Here is a 16,487-nt window from a genome sequence, read left to right on the forward strand (position 1 = left end):
GGCTTACAGAGGAGACAGGAGGCGCCTCTAGCAGCTCCAGGCCTGTGCACTGCCATGAGCGTGGGAGGCAAACAGAGCCTCCCCAAAACTGGAACTCACTCCGGCTGCCGCGTCCCTGCAGTCCCCGGGCAGCTGGGCCCTGAGCCCTGGCTTCAGGGCCGCTCTGGCCGTGTGGCAACTGCGACGTGAAAAGGTCTTGGGGACATCCCTGGTGGTCCAGTGGTGAAGAGTCCGCCTTCATATGCAGGGGAGGCAGGTTTAAGCCTTGCTTGGGGATTTAGGACCCCACATGCCTCAGGGGCAGCTAAACCCACTCCAGGTAACTACTGAGTGGGCCTGCCCCAAGTAAGACCCCATGCAGGGAAATGAATAAATAACTATTAAAAAGAAAGAAAGAAAAGGTACTTCTTGCCTGTAGCAGCCTGAGGGGCTGGACCTCATACCTCCAGGAGAGGGTAGTTCCTAAAGGACAGTGTGTCAGAGTGCTGGTGGCCAAGGCTGATGTTACGTGCTTCTGACTTCTCTGTGAGGAAAAGCTCTATTTCTTGGCTGCTCTGTTTTGGCCAGTAAGAGGCCTTGTAGAGACTTGCTTTTCCTTAGAATACTAATTCATGAAATTTCAGAGGCTGGGTTTCACAAGAGGAGGAGCTATCTTTATACACCTTAGACATGTTCAGAAATCTGGTTTTATACTGTGTTAATCTGATAACCAGGATGGTGTGATCACTCACCTTGAGCCAAACATCCTGGAATGTGAAGTCAAGTGGGCCTTAGGAGGCATCATTACGGACAAAGCTAGTGGAGGTGATGGAATTCCAGTTGAGCTATTTCAAATCCTCAAAGATGATGCTGTGAAAGTGCTGCACTCAGTATGCCAGCAAATTTGGAACACTCAGCAGTGGCCACAGGACTGGAAAAGGTCAGTTTTCATTTCAGTCCCAAAGAAAGGCAATGTCAAAGAATGTTCAAACTACTGCACAATTGCACTCATCTCACACACTACCAAAGTAATGCTCAAAATTCTCCAAGCCAGGCTGCAACAGTACAAAAACCAAGAACTTCAGATGTTCAAGCTGGATTTAGAAAAGGCAGAGGAACCAGAGGTCAAATTGCCAACATCCTTTGGATCATAGAAAAAACAAGAGATTTCCAGAAAAGCATCTACTTCTGCTTTATTGACTACGCCAAAGCCTTTGACTGGGTGGATCACAATAAACCTGTGGAAAATTCTTCAAGAGATGGGAATACCAGACCACCTGACCTGCCTCCTGAGAAATCTGTATGCAGGTCAAGAAGCAACAGTTAAAACTGGACATGGAACAATGGACTGGTTCCAAATTGGGAAAGGAGTATGTCAAGGCTGCATATTGTCACCCTGCTTATTTAACTTATATGCAGAGTACATCATGCAAAATGGCGGGCTGGGTGAAGCACAAATTGGAATCAAGATTGCCAGGAGAAATAGCAATAAGCTCAGATATGCAGATGATATCACCCTTATGGCAGAAAGCGAAGAAGAGCTAAAGAGCCTCTTGAATAAAGTGGAAGAGGAGAGTGAAGAAAGTTGGCTTAAAGCTCAACGCTCAGAAAACTAAGATCATAATATCTGGTCCCATCACTTCATGACAAATAGATGGGGAAACAATGGAAACAGTGACAGACTTTATTTTTTTTGGCTCCAAAATCACTGCAGATGGTGACTGCAGCCATGAAACTAAAAGATGCTTGCTCCTTGGAAGAAAAGTTATGATCAACCTAGACAGCATATTAAAAAGCAGAAACATTACTTTACCAGCAAAGGTCCGTCTGGTCAAAGCTATGGTTTTTCCAGTAGTCATGTATGGATGTGAGAGTTGGACTATAAAGAAAGCTGAACACTGAAGAACTAATGCTTTTGAAGTATAGAGTTGGAGAGGACTCTTGAGAGTCCCTTGGACTACTAGGAGATCCAACCAGTCTATCCTAAAGGAAATCAGTCCTGAATATTCATTGGAAGGACTGATGCTGAAGCTGAAGCTCCAATACTTTGGCCACCTGATGGGAAGAACTGACTCATTTGAAAAGACTCTGATATTGGGAAAGATTGAGGGCAGGAGGAGAAGGGGACAACAGAAGATGAGATGGTTGGATGGCATCACCGACTCGATGGACCTGAGTTTGAGTAAGCTCCAGGAGTTGGTGATGGACAGGGAGGCCTGGCGTGCTGCAGTCCATGGGGTCACAAAGAGTCAGACTCGACTGAGCGACTGAACTGGACGGAACTGAATCCAACCCTTGGGGAACCGCGGGAGGCTCCTTTGGGTCAGGCCACACGGGCTGCTGTGTGCTGACTTGTAACCAGGAAGGACCCAAACCCCGCCTGGAGCGGGGACTCAGGACTGGGGAGCCAGCGCTCCTCAGAGGGGAGGCCTGTGCGGCTGTGGGCTGGCGGTGAAGGTGGGGCTCCTCTGGGTCTGGGGGTGAGGCTGAGTGGGGCCTGGCAGGGGCCCCAAGTGGGGACAGTGGGCGCTGCAGCAGGCTTGGGCCTGAGACCCCCTGGCTGGGGAAAATCTTTGGACCACATCCTAAATAGGTCCTGACTTGTGTGCCTGGGGCAGAAAGCCAGCTCTTGGATGGTGACCATCCCACCCTGCCTGTGTGTAACTTTCCGTGATTTGTCCACCTTCCCAGTGCCTAGCCAATTCATGCATTTACAAAATAACAGGAAATTGAAGCTTCTGAGAAAGCAGAACTGACGTGAGGTGAAGTTTGGGCCCCATGAAGGACCACCCTCCAGCATCCGGTTCACTCCAAAACTGGTCAGAGCTCAGCCTCGTGACTCCAGCTCTTCGTCCTCCTCACTGGTGTCCACACCTGCAGCCTCCACCCTAAGACATGTTCTCAGGGGAGCAGGAGGCGGCTGTGATGGGGGAACCTCCAGGCTCAGCTCCGGTGAAGAATGCAGTGATTGACATCCAGACGGAGAGCCCCAGACGTGACCACATCGTCTGGTCCCTGTTCAACACGCTGTTCATGAACATCTGCTGCCTGGGCTTCGTGGCATTCGCCTACTCCGTGAAGGTGGGTGGGCACCTGGGGGCATCTCCAAGAAAGTGTGTGTGGGCCTGGAGAGGGCCCTGCCCAGACGGCATGTGGGTTGGGGAGCTCCTGTATGTATTGTCCTGTGTGTGTGTTGTGTGTGTACGCATACCAATGTGCAGGTCATGATGAGGCTGCAGGAGGTTCATGGGAGTGAACAATGTCAACCTTTTATCCCCTGGGGGGATAAGGGGCCAGTGAAGGGGCCTGAGAGGAAGGGAGGGTGAGCCCTGGGGCTCCTGGAGAGGCTGCCATTCTGCAGGGACGCAGATGGAAGCCCCGGGAGGGGAGGGGGACCCATGGGCGCTGGCCTGTTCAGACTCCGGGGAACGGGCAGGGGAGACTCACTGCTGGGGTGAACGGGCACTGGGGGGTCAGCAGGAGAGGGCCTGAGTCACAGGCCTGGCGGTCACCTGGACCCTCACCACGTCTCCCCCTCCAGTCTAGGGACCGGAAGATGGTCGGCGACATCACTGGGGCCCAGAGCTATGCCTCCACCGCCAAGTGCCTGAACATCTGCTCCTTGGTCCTGGGCCTCCTTCTGATCATCATATTTATCATTGTTTTTGCCACTAGATCAGGGCCGAGTTTCAGGCTACATTTTTCTACATTTTAGGATTTAACACAGCAAAGAGGCTGGCGGTAGCTGCTCATGGCCAACACCAAGTCCTGAACGGTCCACAGCAGGCTCCACAGCACGGTGGCCCTGCCCCCTGAGCCCCCCCACCCCCCACTGCCCCTTCCTGCGCAGTTTACAGAGACCCAGCTGCAGGCCAGTGAACTCAATAAAGTGCACTGACACTCCCCAGCCTGCCCCACCCCGCTGCGCCGCCCTGGTTTCGCTGGTTTCTGGCTTCCAGACGGGAGGAACAGCTGGAGCAGGGTCCCAGGACAGGGGTCCCTCCTCTCCCAGGGCCTGACCCTGACCCAAGGGCACTCTGTGTCTGGAGCACCCTTGACCCTCAGGATCAGATAGTTGGTTGGCAGGGAGCGCTGGGCTGGGGTGACTGCAGCAGCCCAGGCTCTCCAGGGAGGGACTGCTTTTTGTGTCTGTGGGCCCCGTCTCCCTCCCAGCTGCCAGGAAGGTCCAGCCTGCTGCTGCCTTCTCCAGCCACCAGGCCCTGTCCCAGCTCCTCCGGAGGGTGCTGGGGGAGCAGTGGCCTGAGGGCAGCTAGAGCGAGGAGCAGCCACCTCGGCACCACACACTCTGGCCCTGGCTAAACCCTGGAAAGGTCAGCCCCTGACAAGGGAGGCAGCCCCTCCCCATCCTCTCAGGGCCCTGGAGGTGCGGGCACTGGGCAGCCCAGGGCAGACACGCTCACAACGAGCTGTGCTGTGGTGGTGGAAGCCCCCCCGCCATTGATGTCCATCCCCGCTGTGATCCCCGATCATCACTCTCACTTCACCTTACATCCCCCACCCCTCAGAAGTGGCTGGGGGTAGAGGTCCCTGGGCAGGTCGTGGGGGCCCCAGGGGGGTGAGCAGAAGGGGGCAGCTCCAGGGAGGGTGTGTCCTGGAGGCGGGGCTGGACCATGTGCTTCTCTGGGTCTGGGAAGGACTCTGGAGGCAGGAAGCGGCTGGAGGCCAGTCCGGACCCCCATCATGGAGGGGGACTCATGCATGGCCTGACCCTGGGCTATGCGCTGCAGAGGGCAGGTTGTCAGAGCTCAGGAAGTACAGGCTCCCAGTCACATGGAACTCTTCATCCCACTCTGCCACGGCCCCTCCCACTGGGCTGCACGTTCCCACATTTCCTGGAGCCCCTTGGGTGACTGGGCATCTGCACTGTGTCCTGCCTTCTACCCTGACCCCCAGGACAGAGTGCGTAACCTGGAAAACCCACCAAATGCCTGAGCCAGGGCGGAGGCTGGGGCAGCCGCCTGCACTGCCCCAGGACTGTGCTGGGAGTGTGGGCCAGTGAGCAGACCAGTGATGGGGTGGCAGAGCTGTGACCTCCCCAGGACCCACAGCAGAGAGTTCTGGAGACATTCACAGATGTGTCCTTCAGGGCACAATAGAGGACAGATAGCCGGCACCCACCAGCCCTGGAGGCAGGATAGCAGACGAGGACTGGGGGCAAAATCTCACCACCTCATGACCCCTGGCCTCTGTTGTGAACTGGTCTTCAGACCTGATCCCATGGTTGACTGAGCGCCGGGCCCTGGGCAGGGGAGCTTGCGGGCACATCCCCCAGGCTGTGCTGTGGTGGGGGGAGGGTGGGGAATAGGTGGGTCCTGGGTAACAGAGTCCAGGACTTGGGATTCCCAGCATCTCAGGAAGTGGGCTTGTGGCCCAGGTCACTATCTCAAAGCTGAACATCACCAGGTGCCCTTTCCCAAGGGGCATGTGGGCCAAGGAATCAGGGGATCTGGGCCCTAGTCACTCTCGGAGTGGGGCTGGCCCCTGTGGGCACCCAGCCCTGGGAGGACAGGAGCGGGAGCAGGTGGTGCTCCCAGTCCTCTTGTGTGCTCAGTGGCTCCTGGGTAAGAGCCTCGGACACGGGGGGGCTGCAGGGGGACTCTGGAGCGGCTTCCCAGCGCCCACCCCTGCAGGGAGGAGACCCAAACCAACATCCCATCCTGGGAGAGGAGCGGACGTTGACCATCTCAGGGCCTGGGGGTGCAGGGGTGCCACCCCCATGACACTTCCATTTTGCTCTGCAGTCTGCCCAAGAACCCAGATGGACCTGGAGGAGACTCTAGACGCAGTGGACCAACCCTGGGAGTCCAGGTGCAGCTGCTATGGCAAACTGTCAGCCTGGCCCGGGGCACCCGGAGGCTGGCCTGGGAGCCTTGACCCAACGGGACCCAACTAGTGGGATGGCCTTGCTCCTAACAGGATGGTCCAGGCCTGGCCATCACCGCCCACAGCCTCACGCACAGGTGAGGACAGAGACAGGAGAGCACGTGGCCCTGTGGTCTGAAGAGAGCAGAGGCCTGGCCACAGAGCCGACCCGCCCTGTCCCTGAGCGGGGGGCACAGCCCCATGCCCAGAGCCGTCCTGCCGGCACACCCGCTCCCCTGGAGCCATCCCAGGTCCCATGAGAAATGAGGTGGGCGGGGGAGGCAGGAAGGCCGGGCTGCACAGACACGCAGGCCCAGGGCTCCCAGGGGCTGCCAGACGCCCGGAAGGCATCCTGCCTCTGCACAGCCCGCCCGGTCCCACTCCTCCAGCCTGTGGAGGACCGGGGGAGGCTCCTTCGGGGCAGGCCACACGGGCTGCTGGGTGCTGCCCTGCACCTGGGAAGGACTCAAACCCTGCCTGGAGCAGGGACTCAGGCCTGGGGGGCCAGTGCCCCTCAGAGGGGAGGCCTGTGCGGATGGGGGGCTGGCAGTGGGGGCGGGGCTCCTCTGGGTCTGGGGGTGAGGCTGAGTGGGGTCTGGCAGGGGCCCCAAGTGGGGATAAGGGTGCTGCAGCAGGCTTGGGCCTGAGACCCGCAGGCTGGGGAAGAGTCCCAGAGCCTAAACACAGCGCAATATGGGAAGTCAGTTGGCTGGGGCCTGGCGTGAAGCCCCCTCCACCAGCTCACTTCCTCTGGCCTTGGTGTAATTTGATCCTCAGTGGTCCCTCCCACCTCCCAGGACTGGCCCCAGCAAAACATTCAGGAAACGAAACTACTGAGCAGGCCCGGCCCCGGCCCCTGGTGCTCCTGCCTGTATCCAGACCACATCTGCGCCAGCTCTGCCTCAGGAAACACACATCTCAATCCTGCTCATCTGCATCAGCACTAGGTTCCCTCTAAGCCAGAGATGATCAAGGAGGAGCACGAGGTGGCCGTGCTGGGGGCGCCCCAGGGCCAGGCGCCCGTGACGACCACGGTGATCAGCATCCCCAGGGAGACCGCCGTGCCAGACCACATCGTGTGGTCCCTGTTCAACACCATCTTCATGAACTGGTGCTGCCTGGGCTTCGTGGCATTCGCCTACTCTGTGAAGGTGGGTGGGCGCCTGGGGGCGTCTCCAAGGAAGTGTCTGGGAGCCTGGAGGGGGCCCTGCCCAGATGGCGCGCGCGCTGGGGTGCCCCCGTGTGTGAGGGTCTGCGTGTGTGTTCTTGGTGTGTGTGTGTTGTGTGTGTGTGTGAGTGTGGCTTGGGGGATCATTCCCAGTGAGGCTCATGGTGAGGCTGCCTGGGTGCTCATGGGGTGGAGGTGGGAGTCTGTGTCTCTCGCTCCCCAAGACGGCCTGCTACCCAGCCGGCACATCCTTCATACTCAGCTTCAGCACTCGAGTCTGGTCCAGAAACGAGAGAGGTGCTGAAAGGACACTGACCCCTGGTGGGTGAGTGGCCGGTGAAGGGGCCTGAGAGGAAGGGAGGGTGAGCCCTGGGGCTCCTGGAGAGGCTGACTCTGTGTGAGGACGCAGACAAAGGTGCCAAGAGGGGAGGATCTCACCGGCCACTGTCCTGCTCAGACTCCAGGGAACGGGAGTGTGAGGACCCATCGGGGTGACTGGGACCAGCAGGGGAGGGCCTGAGTCACAAGCCCAGCGCTCACCTGCACCCTCACCACCTCTCCTCCTCCAGTCTAGGGACCGGAAGATGGTCGGCGACATCACTGGGGCCCAGAGCTACGCCTCCACCGCCAAGTGCCTGAACATCTGGGCCCTGGTCCTGGGCATCTTTCTGACCATTGGATCAGTCGTTCTTCTCGTTTTTGCCTACCTGGCAGCCTACCAGATGAGTTTAGAGATGATGAAAAATAGAGGCTACTAGCCGCTGTCCGTGGAGGCAGTCCAGGGCCTCGACCTTCCTTGGATGGTTTTGCACCTGAGGCATGGGCCCAACCCTCCTCCAACGCAAATGCAGCAGTTTATAGACCCAGATTGTCAACCACTGAATCAATAAAGTGCCCTTGTCTGTGAAGTTGCTGTGATGTCTCCTGCGGAGGGAGCTGTGACCCCGGCGGCCTCTGGGGAGCCCAGAGCAGTCAGCTGCAGGCTGACGGAGAGGGCCAGAGCAGAGCTGGTGACCCCACCCCGGTCAACAGGAACCCCCAGAGGAAAGACCCCTTCCTGCCCTCAAACCCGGCGGGCCCTGCTGGGTGGAAGGGTCTCGCAGACACTGTTGTGAGCCTGGGATGCAGACAGGGAGATGGGGCCCCTCCTAGCCCAGTGCGGGGAGAAACACCCGGACACCGCTCCCCAGGGGAGCGGGTGGGGGGGCCGCACCCCACCTGCGGAGCCACTGCGCCCTGCACGGGGTGTCCTGGGTGTCACCCCAGAGAGGCTGAAGGAGTCCAGGCAGCCACAGGCTGCTGCTGGGGAGTGACCCCGCTCCACACGCCCTCTGGGGACCCAGGCTCTTCTGGGCTCACTCAGGGAGCGCAGGGCCAGTCCTGTCCAGCTCTTGCTGAAGTCAGCAGCTCTTCACGGTGTGCTCCCCTCCTCCTGGCAGCCGGAGGGGATGGACGCCCGACCCCCACTGGGCCCTACCTGGGAGCCGGGCTGGTCTGGATCCTCCCTGGAGGACGGTGACTCAGATGAGGTTGCCCACTCTCTCTTGGGTCCCGCACGTGAGCACAGGGGCTCAACCTCAGGGGTGCTGAGTCCTGCAGGAGGAGAGGCTGGCAGACCGCCTCTGAGTCCAGGAAGAACTGTCACCTGGGCAGGGATGGGGGCACAGATGTGCGACCCTGACCCCAACCTCTGAACCCCCAACCCCGGCAGGCCGACTAGGGGGTCCCCACATCCTCTGTCAGGTGGGCAGCAGTCATGAGGGGTGGTGGCACTGAGTGTAACCCGCCTGAGCTTCACCGATTTGGGGTGAGGGTCCTGCTAGGCGGGAGACCCCTTGGTGCAGGCCGCAAAGCCCCGTGTTCTGGACCTTCTGAGAATTCACAGGAGGCCTGAGGCATCAGGCAGGGGAAACTGAGGGACCTTCCCTCGACGGTCCTGGGTGCTGACTGCTGGGCCGTGAGCAGCTGTGGTCCTTGGAGCCACAGCCCGGCCTGGTTCCCAGTGGACGGTCACGTGTCCTCTGTCAGCAGTGCGTGGACGGGGCTGGAAGAGTTGGGGGAGCGGCAGGACAGAGCAGGAAGGTTGGAGCCCTGGGCCAGGGTGATGGGGGGGCCGGCAGCGCGGCCAGGAGGCGCCACTGGTCCCTTTTCCAAGTAGCCCGTGGGGAGAAGGCTCTGCCTCTGCTTTGCCTGGACTGGGCCTCGGAGGAATTCAGAAGATAGGGCTCGTTAAGACGCCAGGTTTGGTCCCAGCTGGGGGAGGACAGAGCAGGGCAGATGAGTCCCGGGTGGGGGTGGGCAGGGGTGCCCCGGCCTCGCCCCTGGCTCCCTTCCTGTCGCTGCTGGTGTGGGAAGATTCTGCCCCCGCAGCCCACCCAGCAGGGTCTGCGCCGCTGGGCAGCGTCCCTGCCGACTCCAGGGCGTTGCGGGCTGCTGGCTCCTCCCCACCTCAGAGGCAGTCCTTCCCGACCCCGGGGGCATGCCTGCCAGCCGTCCCTCCTCCAGGGCTTCCTGCTCACGGGTGTCAGACCCACAGGGAGAGGGGCTCCCTCCTGGCCCACCCTGGGATCCCAGCCTCCCCGCAGCCTCTCCACGTCAAGGGGCTGGGGTAGGGACAGATTTGGGGGCAGAGGACCGGCATGTGGAGTCAGGGGACGAGGGGGTGGCTCTGCTGCCCCTCTACACGCCCCAGCCCAGCTGGCGGTGGGCGGGTCTGCCCTGCCCCTCGAGCGCCCCCCGCGTCTGGAGGCCGTGGCAGAAGCAGGGATGGGGCTGAGGTCGAGGGCAGGGCAGGGCAGGGGCCACTCCTCCACCTGAGCAGCACGGGGCTCTCTCTGCAGTGGTGGACGCTGTGCTCCTGTCGCCTTGCGGGCAGGAGGAGCCTGCGGGGCCCCGCAAAGGACAGTGACGAGAGGGACGTGCCACAGGGTGTGAGAGGGAGCTGGGAGCCGGGAGAGCCGGAACTGACCAGCGTCCTGGCCTGACCGCCCTCGGACCCCCCCGAACTCCTGCTCTTCGCTCCCTGGAAACTGTTTAGCCACCAGCCAGCTGCCGGCCGGGACCCTGGCCTGCTGGCGCCGCCCCCTTTGTGGGACCTCCCGAGACTGCTCTGGACCATCCTCGCTGTGTTGTGACCCCGCCATCTGGACTTTCCTGGAGCACAGTTGACTTGCCACCCGAATCTGCATTTCTCCGATTGCAAATCCTAATGCGCCAAACGTATCTTTTTTTTTTTGCTGGCTTCTGAGGGTCTTGTTTGTATTTTCTGTCGGTTTTGTCGACAGAGCTGAGGGTGTTCTGTGCCCAGCGTGGCCCTTCCCTTGAGGAACCCACACCCCAACCCCCTGACCAGTTACTGCAGACCCAGCCCAAGGCCCCAGAGAGGCCGGACCCCGCCTAGAGCCACATAGCACGTGGGACAGTGCGGGGTGGGAGGAGGAGGGCTCGGGCTCACGTCCAGGCCGGGACTCTCAATTGCCCCCTCCCCAGGTCAAAACACAGTGCCCTCACATACAAATGCTTCCTTTTATTTCATGGTGGACAGATGCCTGTATAAGCTGCAGGAAAAAGGGGTGACTGCCTCGGACTGTGGGCAGGGACTAGTGGCCTCCATGGTTCTGTATGAGCTCCGAGAGTGCTTGAAGAATCATCAGGGAGCCGGTGGACACAATGATGATGAGGATGATAATCAGAAGGAGGCCCAGGACCAGGGCGCAGATGTTCAGGCACTTGGCGGTGGAGGCGTAGCTCTGGGCCCCAGTGATGTCGCCGACCATCTTCCGGTCCCTAGACTGCAGGGGGAGAGGTGGTGAGGGTCCAGGTGACCGCCGGGCCTGTGACTCAGGCCCTCCCCTGCTGGTTCCCCCAGTGCCCGTTCTTCCCAGCGGGGACCCACGCCTGCACGTCCCCTGGAGTCTGAGCACGACAGCAGCTGGTGAGCCCTCCTACCCTCCTGGGGTCTTCAGCTGCTTTCCCACAGAGAGTCGGCCTCTCCAGGAGGCCCAGGGCTCACCCGTCCTTCCTCTCAGGCCCCTTTACCGGCCACTCACCCACCAGGGGACAAAAGGCTGACCCTGGTCATCCCCACGCACCCCCTGCAGCCTCATCATGACCTGCACATGTTTACACACACACACACACAGAGAACAACACACACGGGGGCTCCCCAGCCCACATGCCGTCTGGGCAGGCAGGGCCCTCTCCAGGCTCCCAGACACTTCCTTGGAGACGCCCCCAGGTGCCCCCCCACCTTTACAGAGTAGGCGAATGCCACGAAGCCCAGGCAGCAGCAGTTCATGAAGATGGTGTTGAACAGGGACCACACGATGTGGTCGGGCACGACGGTCTCGCTGCGGATGTTGATCACCGTGGTCGTCACGGGCGCCTGGCTCTGGGGCGCCCCCAGCACGGCCACCTCGTGCTCCTCCTTCAGCACCTCGTAGGCTGGGGGCACCGCCCCGTGGGCCCCAGTGAAGAAATTCTGGGATGTGCGGTTCATGGTGGGGACGGAGCAACTGTGGCCCAGATAAGCAACTGCGGTCCTGATGAGCAACTCTGGTCCTGATGCCAGCACACACTAGGGTGGCCCTCCTTTACCCAGGAGTTTCAATTTCTCCTAAGTTTCCTTTTCCTGGGCTGGTTTCATTTCGTAAGTGGAAATGGGCTGGCCTTAGGAGGTGGGATGAACCACTGAGTGTCAGGTTACATCGGGGTCAGTGGGAGGGAGGCTCCTTCCCCAGAGGCTGGAAGGGGCTGGAGGTTTCCTTCTACCCTTCCAGGTTCTCGGCTGGAACTCCCCTCTGTCATAATAAAAAGACAGTTTAACAGGAGAAAAATAACAATTTACCAACAAGTATACCTCCTGTCTATGGGAGGGACCCAATAAAGTTGAGCAACTTCTCGAAATGCTGAAGCCAGCGCCTAAATGCCATTTGAGGTCAAAATGAGAGGTTGCATCGGGCAGGAGAGGTCTCCTTGGGGAGGTTACCCCGAAAAGCACAGAAATAAGGGTGGCTTACTGCAGAAGTCAGTCCTTGCTGCCTCCATCCATGAACGTTTCCAGGAAATGTGTTCTCCCCGCTGGCCCCAGTACAGTAGGGGCACCCTTACAGGGAGGTTGCCTTGTACATTAAATGTCTCTCATAGGCTGACTTCTACTCAGCCTCAGAATTAAAAATAACCAGTTAAAATAATCAGTGTACCAAAGAGGCTTATTTGGGCTTATGAATTCTACTTCCCTTAACACCCAAGTCTGAGGCCCTGTGTTAGCCACGCCCCCTTCCCTAATTAGGGATGTGGTATGGGGACCCTTCCCCAGCCTGGGGATCTCAGGCCCAAGCCTGCTGCAGCACCCTTATCCCCACTTGGGGCCCCTGCCAGGCCCCACTCAGCCTCACCCCCAGGCCCAGAGGAGCCCCGCCCCCACTGCCAGCCCCCCAGCAGCACAGGCCTCCCCTCTGAGGGGCACTGGCTCCCCAGTCCTGAGTCCCCACTCCAGGCAGGGTTTGAGTCCTTCCCGGGTGCAGGGCAGCACCCAGCAGCTCGTGTGGCCTGCCCCGAAGGAGCTTCCCGTGGTCCCCTACGGGCTGGAGGAGCGGGACCTGGGCGGGCTGTGTGGAAGCAGGATGCCTGCCGGGTATCTGGCAGCCCCTGGGAGCCCTGGGCCTGTGTGTCTGTGCAGCCCGGCCTTCCTGCCTCCCCCGCCCCCCTCATTTCTCATGGGACCTGGGGTGGCTCCAGGGGAGCGGGTGTGCTGGCACGATGGCTCTGGGCGTGGGGCTGTGCCCCCTGCTCAGGGACAGGGCAGGTCAGCTCTGTGGCCAGGCCTCCGCTCTCTTCAGACTTCTTGAAAAGAGCCAGTTATTTTACTAGCAAATAGGTTTACACACAGGAATAACAGATAGCTGCAATTCAGGACAAGAAAGTCATAGCAAAAACTGTAAACACATTCAGGAAACAAAGGGGAAGTTGTTACTCTATAGAGAAAAGGAGGCAGTTGAAGGGGCGGCTATGAAGAAAGTCCATCGGAGAAACGTGGTGAGTAGGGTGGTGATGGTTTCTGTGGTCTGAGTTGCAAGGACTCTCATTGTCTGGAATTGTCGCTGGTGTGAGGAAGTACTCCTCTCCTCTTCTAGGTTCTCTTGGCTGGTCTAAGAATTAAGTTGTCATAAGACAATTAGGACAAAATCACACAAAAGTTTAGTAACATGTGTACATGGGAGAGACCCAGGAGAACTGAATCACCATTGAAATGGCCAAGACCCTCACCTTAAATACCATCTTCAACTAAAGACAAGGGAAGATGCTGGGGTAGGGTTTCATGACTTGAAGGGGGCAATTGACCTGGAAATAGAAAAGCAAATGTTTGGGAAACAAATGTCTGCTGGGCCAGGGAGGGCACTGGGGCACAGGCTGGACTCTGATCTCCAGCAAACCTTTTATCCAAATTACTTTCGGCTGTTATGGGGAGGCAACAATAAAAACTTCCCATATCTTCTGTTTTTTTTTTTTTTTTAATAAATAATCAGCCTAAATTAATCCTTATGCCAAAGAGAAACATTTTGGGATAGTAAATTTTGCTCCCCTCCAGTGGGTACTATCATTACAGAATGTCACAAGAAAACCAGAACCAACCTTTCGGCCAATATAGTATGTGGTCGTGAAAGCCCCCAGATCTCCTTGGGTTGTGCACAGGCTTCTGATCATGTTTTCATTGACCCAGGGGAAAAAACTCTCCAGGCAAACCTGGAACCACGTGTGCCTCCTGGAAGTTTCTGGTTAAGGTGTTATGGAGGCTCGATGACCAGGAAGAGGCTTCTGATCCCTCATGAAGAGAAAACAGAATGTAAAAACAGCAAGAGCACACTGCCCTTTACCCTCCAGCTGTCACCTAAGACTTGCCCCAGCACAGACACCGCTGCCAAACGTCCCCTCATGAGGGGCACTGAGGGCGCTCGTGAGCTGCAGCGTCTGCGGACCCTCAAGTCAGAATAGAGGCATCAGCATCAATCAACCAAGGCTACCTCAAATTATGGGTGTCCCAAAGCTGACAAATAGCCCGATTTACATGGATTGCCCTTCAGTTATCTTACAGATCTTGTTTTTCCATCCCAGGGTTGGATTGCTTTGAAGCAAGGAATGGGGCGTGGAATTAATTAAGGAATCTGAGTCCCAAGTTGGAGTTGGACAGGCCTGCAGGCTAAGCTCTCTCACCCTTAGTGCATCATTGGTCACCCCAAACAGGAAGACATGTCCCTCTATACCTCCAACAGGAAGGCCTCTCCGCTTCCCATCCAGCAGGAGGAAGCAGGTTTCTCTGCCGCCCCCGCCCCGCCAACAGCCCAGCCAGAGATCTCAGAGGCCCAGCTCCCGGAAACCTCGTTACTTTGGACCCTTGGCTCCTACAGTGGACTCTGATTATCACAGCCCCTCCCAGCTCCCCCTTCTCCCTAGAGTAGCAAGTTCTCCCTCCTGGTTCTCTGGGTCTCCACGTGTTGCACCATGGTTCGCATATCCTGAGTTGCATTTCCTCTGCTATTCCTGAATAAACCTGTCTTGGCTGGTGCTGACTGGAAAAAAAACGCACAAACTAAATGTTGAGAATTATGTTTTATTTGGCAGACAAAACTGAGGCCTTAAGCCTGGGAGGCAGCCTCTCTGAGGATAAGGGAGGAGCCAGGACATATAGGAGTTTTGCAACAAAAGCCAAGTAGTCAGAACATCGAAAGATTACTGTTACTTAAAGAAAAAGCAGACATCTTAAGTAATGGTTTAGTACTGGTCTATGAATGGGAAGACGCAAGTGTCTGGGCTCATCAGAGTCATTCCTTGGGCTGCACCTCAGCTCTCTGGGTCCAGGGTCCTGCGCTTTCCCGTTCAGAGTCCCCTCAGAGGGGCGGCTGGAGGAGCCAAGGGCTTGTCCACAAATCCTTGTTTACTGATGTGGCAGGTGACATTCTATGCCTGCAAGTTTTCCTGTGCTTTCAATTCTTGACCTACAGAATATGCTGTGTAGTTCATATTTATTGAATTCCAATATTCATTAGTTTCTAAATTTTTCTTGGGCCATAAAAGTACCCTAGAAACTATCAACCTTGTTACCTGCCTAACGGACACCTGCCTACTTGACCCATCTGGGTCTTGGGCAGACTGGGGAGTGAAATGGAAGCGTGGTGGGGGTGGCCACCCTGCAGCCCCGGGCCCTGAGGTGGTCTGTGTCCACTCCTCTCCTCCCTGCTGGGCCAATTTCAGGCACCCCCTCAGCCCGCGCCGTGGCTGAGGCTCTTGCCCAGAAGCCACTGACCCCATATGAGGGCAGTCCAGCACCACCTTCTTCCAAGTCTATCACACCTCCAGGTGGGGGGGTGACTGCTGGGGCGGGCCACCCATTGCCCAGTGGCCACACTGAGAGCTAGACTTGGGTCAGGCCCCCATGTGAATTCGTAGTTAACAACACTCTGCCATTTTGTCATCTGTCATTACTTTTGTCATTTTGTTGTTTTTTATATTCACTTTGTGGGCTAAGTAACTCAGTCGTGTCCAACTTTTTGTGACCCCATGGACTGTAGCCCTCCAGGCTCCACTGCCATGGAATTTCCCAGGCAAGAACTGGAGTAGATAGTCATTCCCTTCTCCAGGGGAATCTTCCTGACCCAGAGATCGAACCCAGGTCTCCTGCATTGCAAGCAGATTCTTTACCCTCTGAGCCACCAGCGTTTGTTTTTGTACTTTTCAGCTGGCATCTATTTTCACTTATACGTGCAAAACTTATCTGATCAATCTTTGACACCAGAGGCACCATGACACTCATACACTTACGATGCAACATGTCCCAGGGCTGCAGCCAGCTCCTACCCACATCTGGGGCTGGCCTCTCAATCACCAGGAACATGTGCCAGTTGTGAAAAACTACATAGAAAAATAGTGGAGTGGGGAATTCTTGAGGCCCATCTCTCCACAAAAGCAGGAAAAAACTTGCAAAAAATATCAGAATCAACATTTTCAGCCTCTGAAAGTATAGAAAGTCTTGCAGAAATCAGAGGAGTGCTTAATCAAGAAAAAATAGTGTAATTTTAGTACATGCTGTGTGGCATTTTAACTCACTGCTTTCATCCCGCACGTCTAAGCTGTGCGGCAGCCTTGCAGACAGCAGCCTGTAATACATTTCAGACTCTTGCCAAAGTCTGAAGAAACAGGAGCACTTCCTAACTCATTCTGTGAGGTCAGAATCACTGAGACACCAAAGTCAGAGAGACAGACTACAAAGAAAAACAAAGACCAATATCCCTTATGCGTATAGGTGTAAAAATCCTTGGCAAATTCTAGCAAACTGAAGCCAGCATATTCTATATACACCATGACTGTTACCAGCTGGAACTGGAGCCAAACTCAAGGTCAGCTGCTCATCACTCCATACTCAATGTTTGACAGACAAGTTTTGTTGGTGGGAGAAGAAAGA

General features: G+C 57.3%; 3 protein-coding genes across 3 annotated transcripts; 2 read left to right on the forward strand and 1 right to left on the reverse strand.

The window, feature by feature from the left end:
- The first annotated feature begins 28 nt into the window (after positions 1-28).
- On the forward strand, positions 29-3,886 carry LOC110149613 (interferon-induced transmembrane protein 2-like). Its single transcript, XM_020912125.2, has 2 exons — positions 29-3,060; positions 3,521-3,886. The coding sequence occupies exons 1-2, from the start codon at positions 2,875-2,877 to the stop codon at positions 3,692-3,694; spliced, it is 360 nt and encodes a 119-aa protein (XP_020767784.1). The 5' UTR covers positions 29-2,874; the 3' UTR covers positions 3,695-3,886.
- Positions 2,971-7,938, forward strand: LOC110149612 (interferon-induced transmembrane protein 1-like). Its single transcript, XM_020912124.2, is given in 5 exon segments — positions 2,971-3,060; positions 5,742-5,960; positions 6,660-6,810; positions 6,812-7,013; positions 7,600-7,938. Coding segments are annotated over 4 exon segments (585 nt in total). The 5' UTR covers positions 2,971-3,060; positions 5,742-5,917; the 3' UTR covers positions 7,789-7,938.
- A 2,598-nt stretch (positions 7,939-10,536) lies between these two features.
- LOC110149622 (interferon-induced transmembrane protein 3-like) lies at positions 10,537-11,628 on the reverse strand. The gene is made up of 2 exons (XM_020912134.2): positions 11,280-11,628; positions 10,537-10,821 (listed from the first exon to the last, which is right to left on the reverse strand). The coding sequence occupies exons 1-2, from the start codon at positions 11,526-11,528 to the stop codon at positions 10,630-10,632; spliced, it is 441 nt and encodes a 146-aa protein (XP_020767793.2). The 5' UTR covers positions 11,529-11,628; the 3' UTR covers positions 10,537-10,629.
- Between the last annotated feature and the right edge of the window lie 4,859 nt (positions 11,629-16,487).

The sequence above is a fragment of the Odocoileus virginianus genome, chromosome 28 (genome assembly GCF_023699985.2).
Source record: "Odocoileus virginianus isolate 20LAN1187 ecotype Illinois chromosome 28, Ovbor_1.2, whole genome shotgun sequence".
NCBI lineage: Eukaryota > Metazoa > Chordata > Mammalia > Artiodactyla > Cervidae > Odocoileus > Odocoileus virginianus.

Coding starts and splice junctions, on each gene's coding strand:
- LOC110149622 (XM_020912134.2), bottom strand. CDS start 11,528: ATGAACCGCACATCCCAGAATTTCTTCACTGGGGCCCACGGGGCGGTG. Junction 10,822..11,279: donor CATTCGCCTACTCTGTAAAG/GTGGGGGGGCAC, acceptor CTCCCCCTGCAG/TCTAGGGACCGGAAGATGGT.
- LOC110149613 (XM_020912125.2), top strand. CDS start 2,875: ATGTTCTCAGGGGAGCAGGAGGCGGCTGTGATGGGGGAACCTCCAGGC. Junction 3,061..3,520: donor CATTCGCCTACTCCGTGAAG/GTGGGTGGGCAC, acceptor CTCCCCCTCCAG/TCTAGGGACCGGAAGATGGT.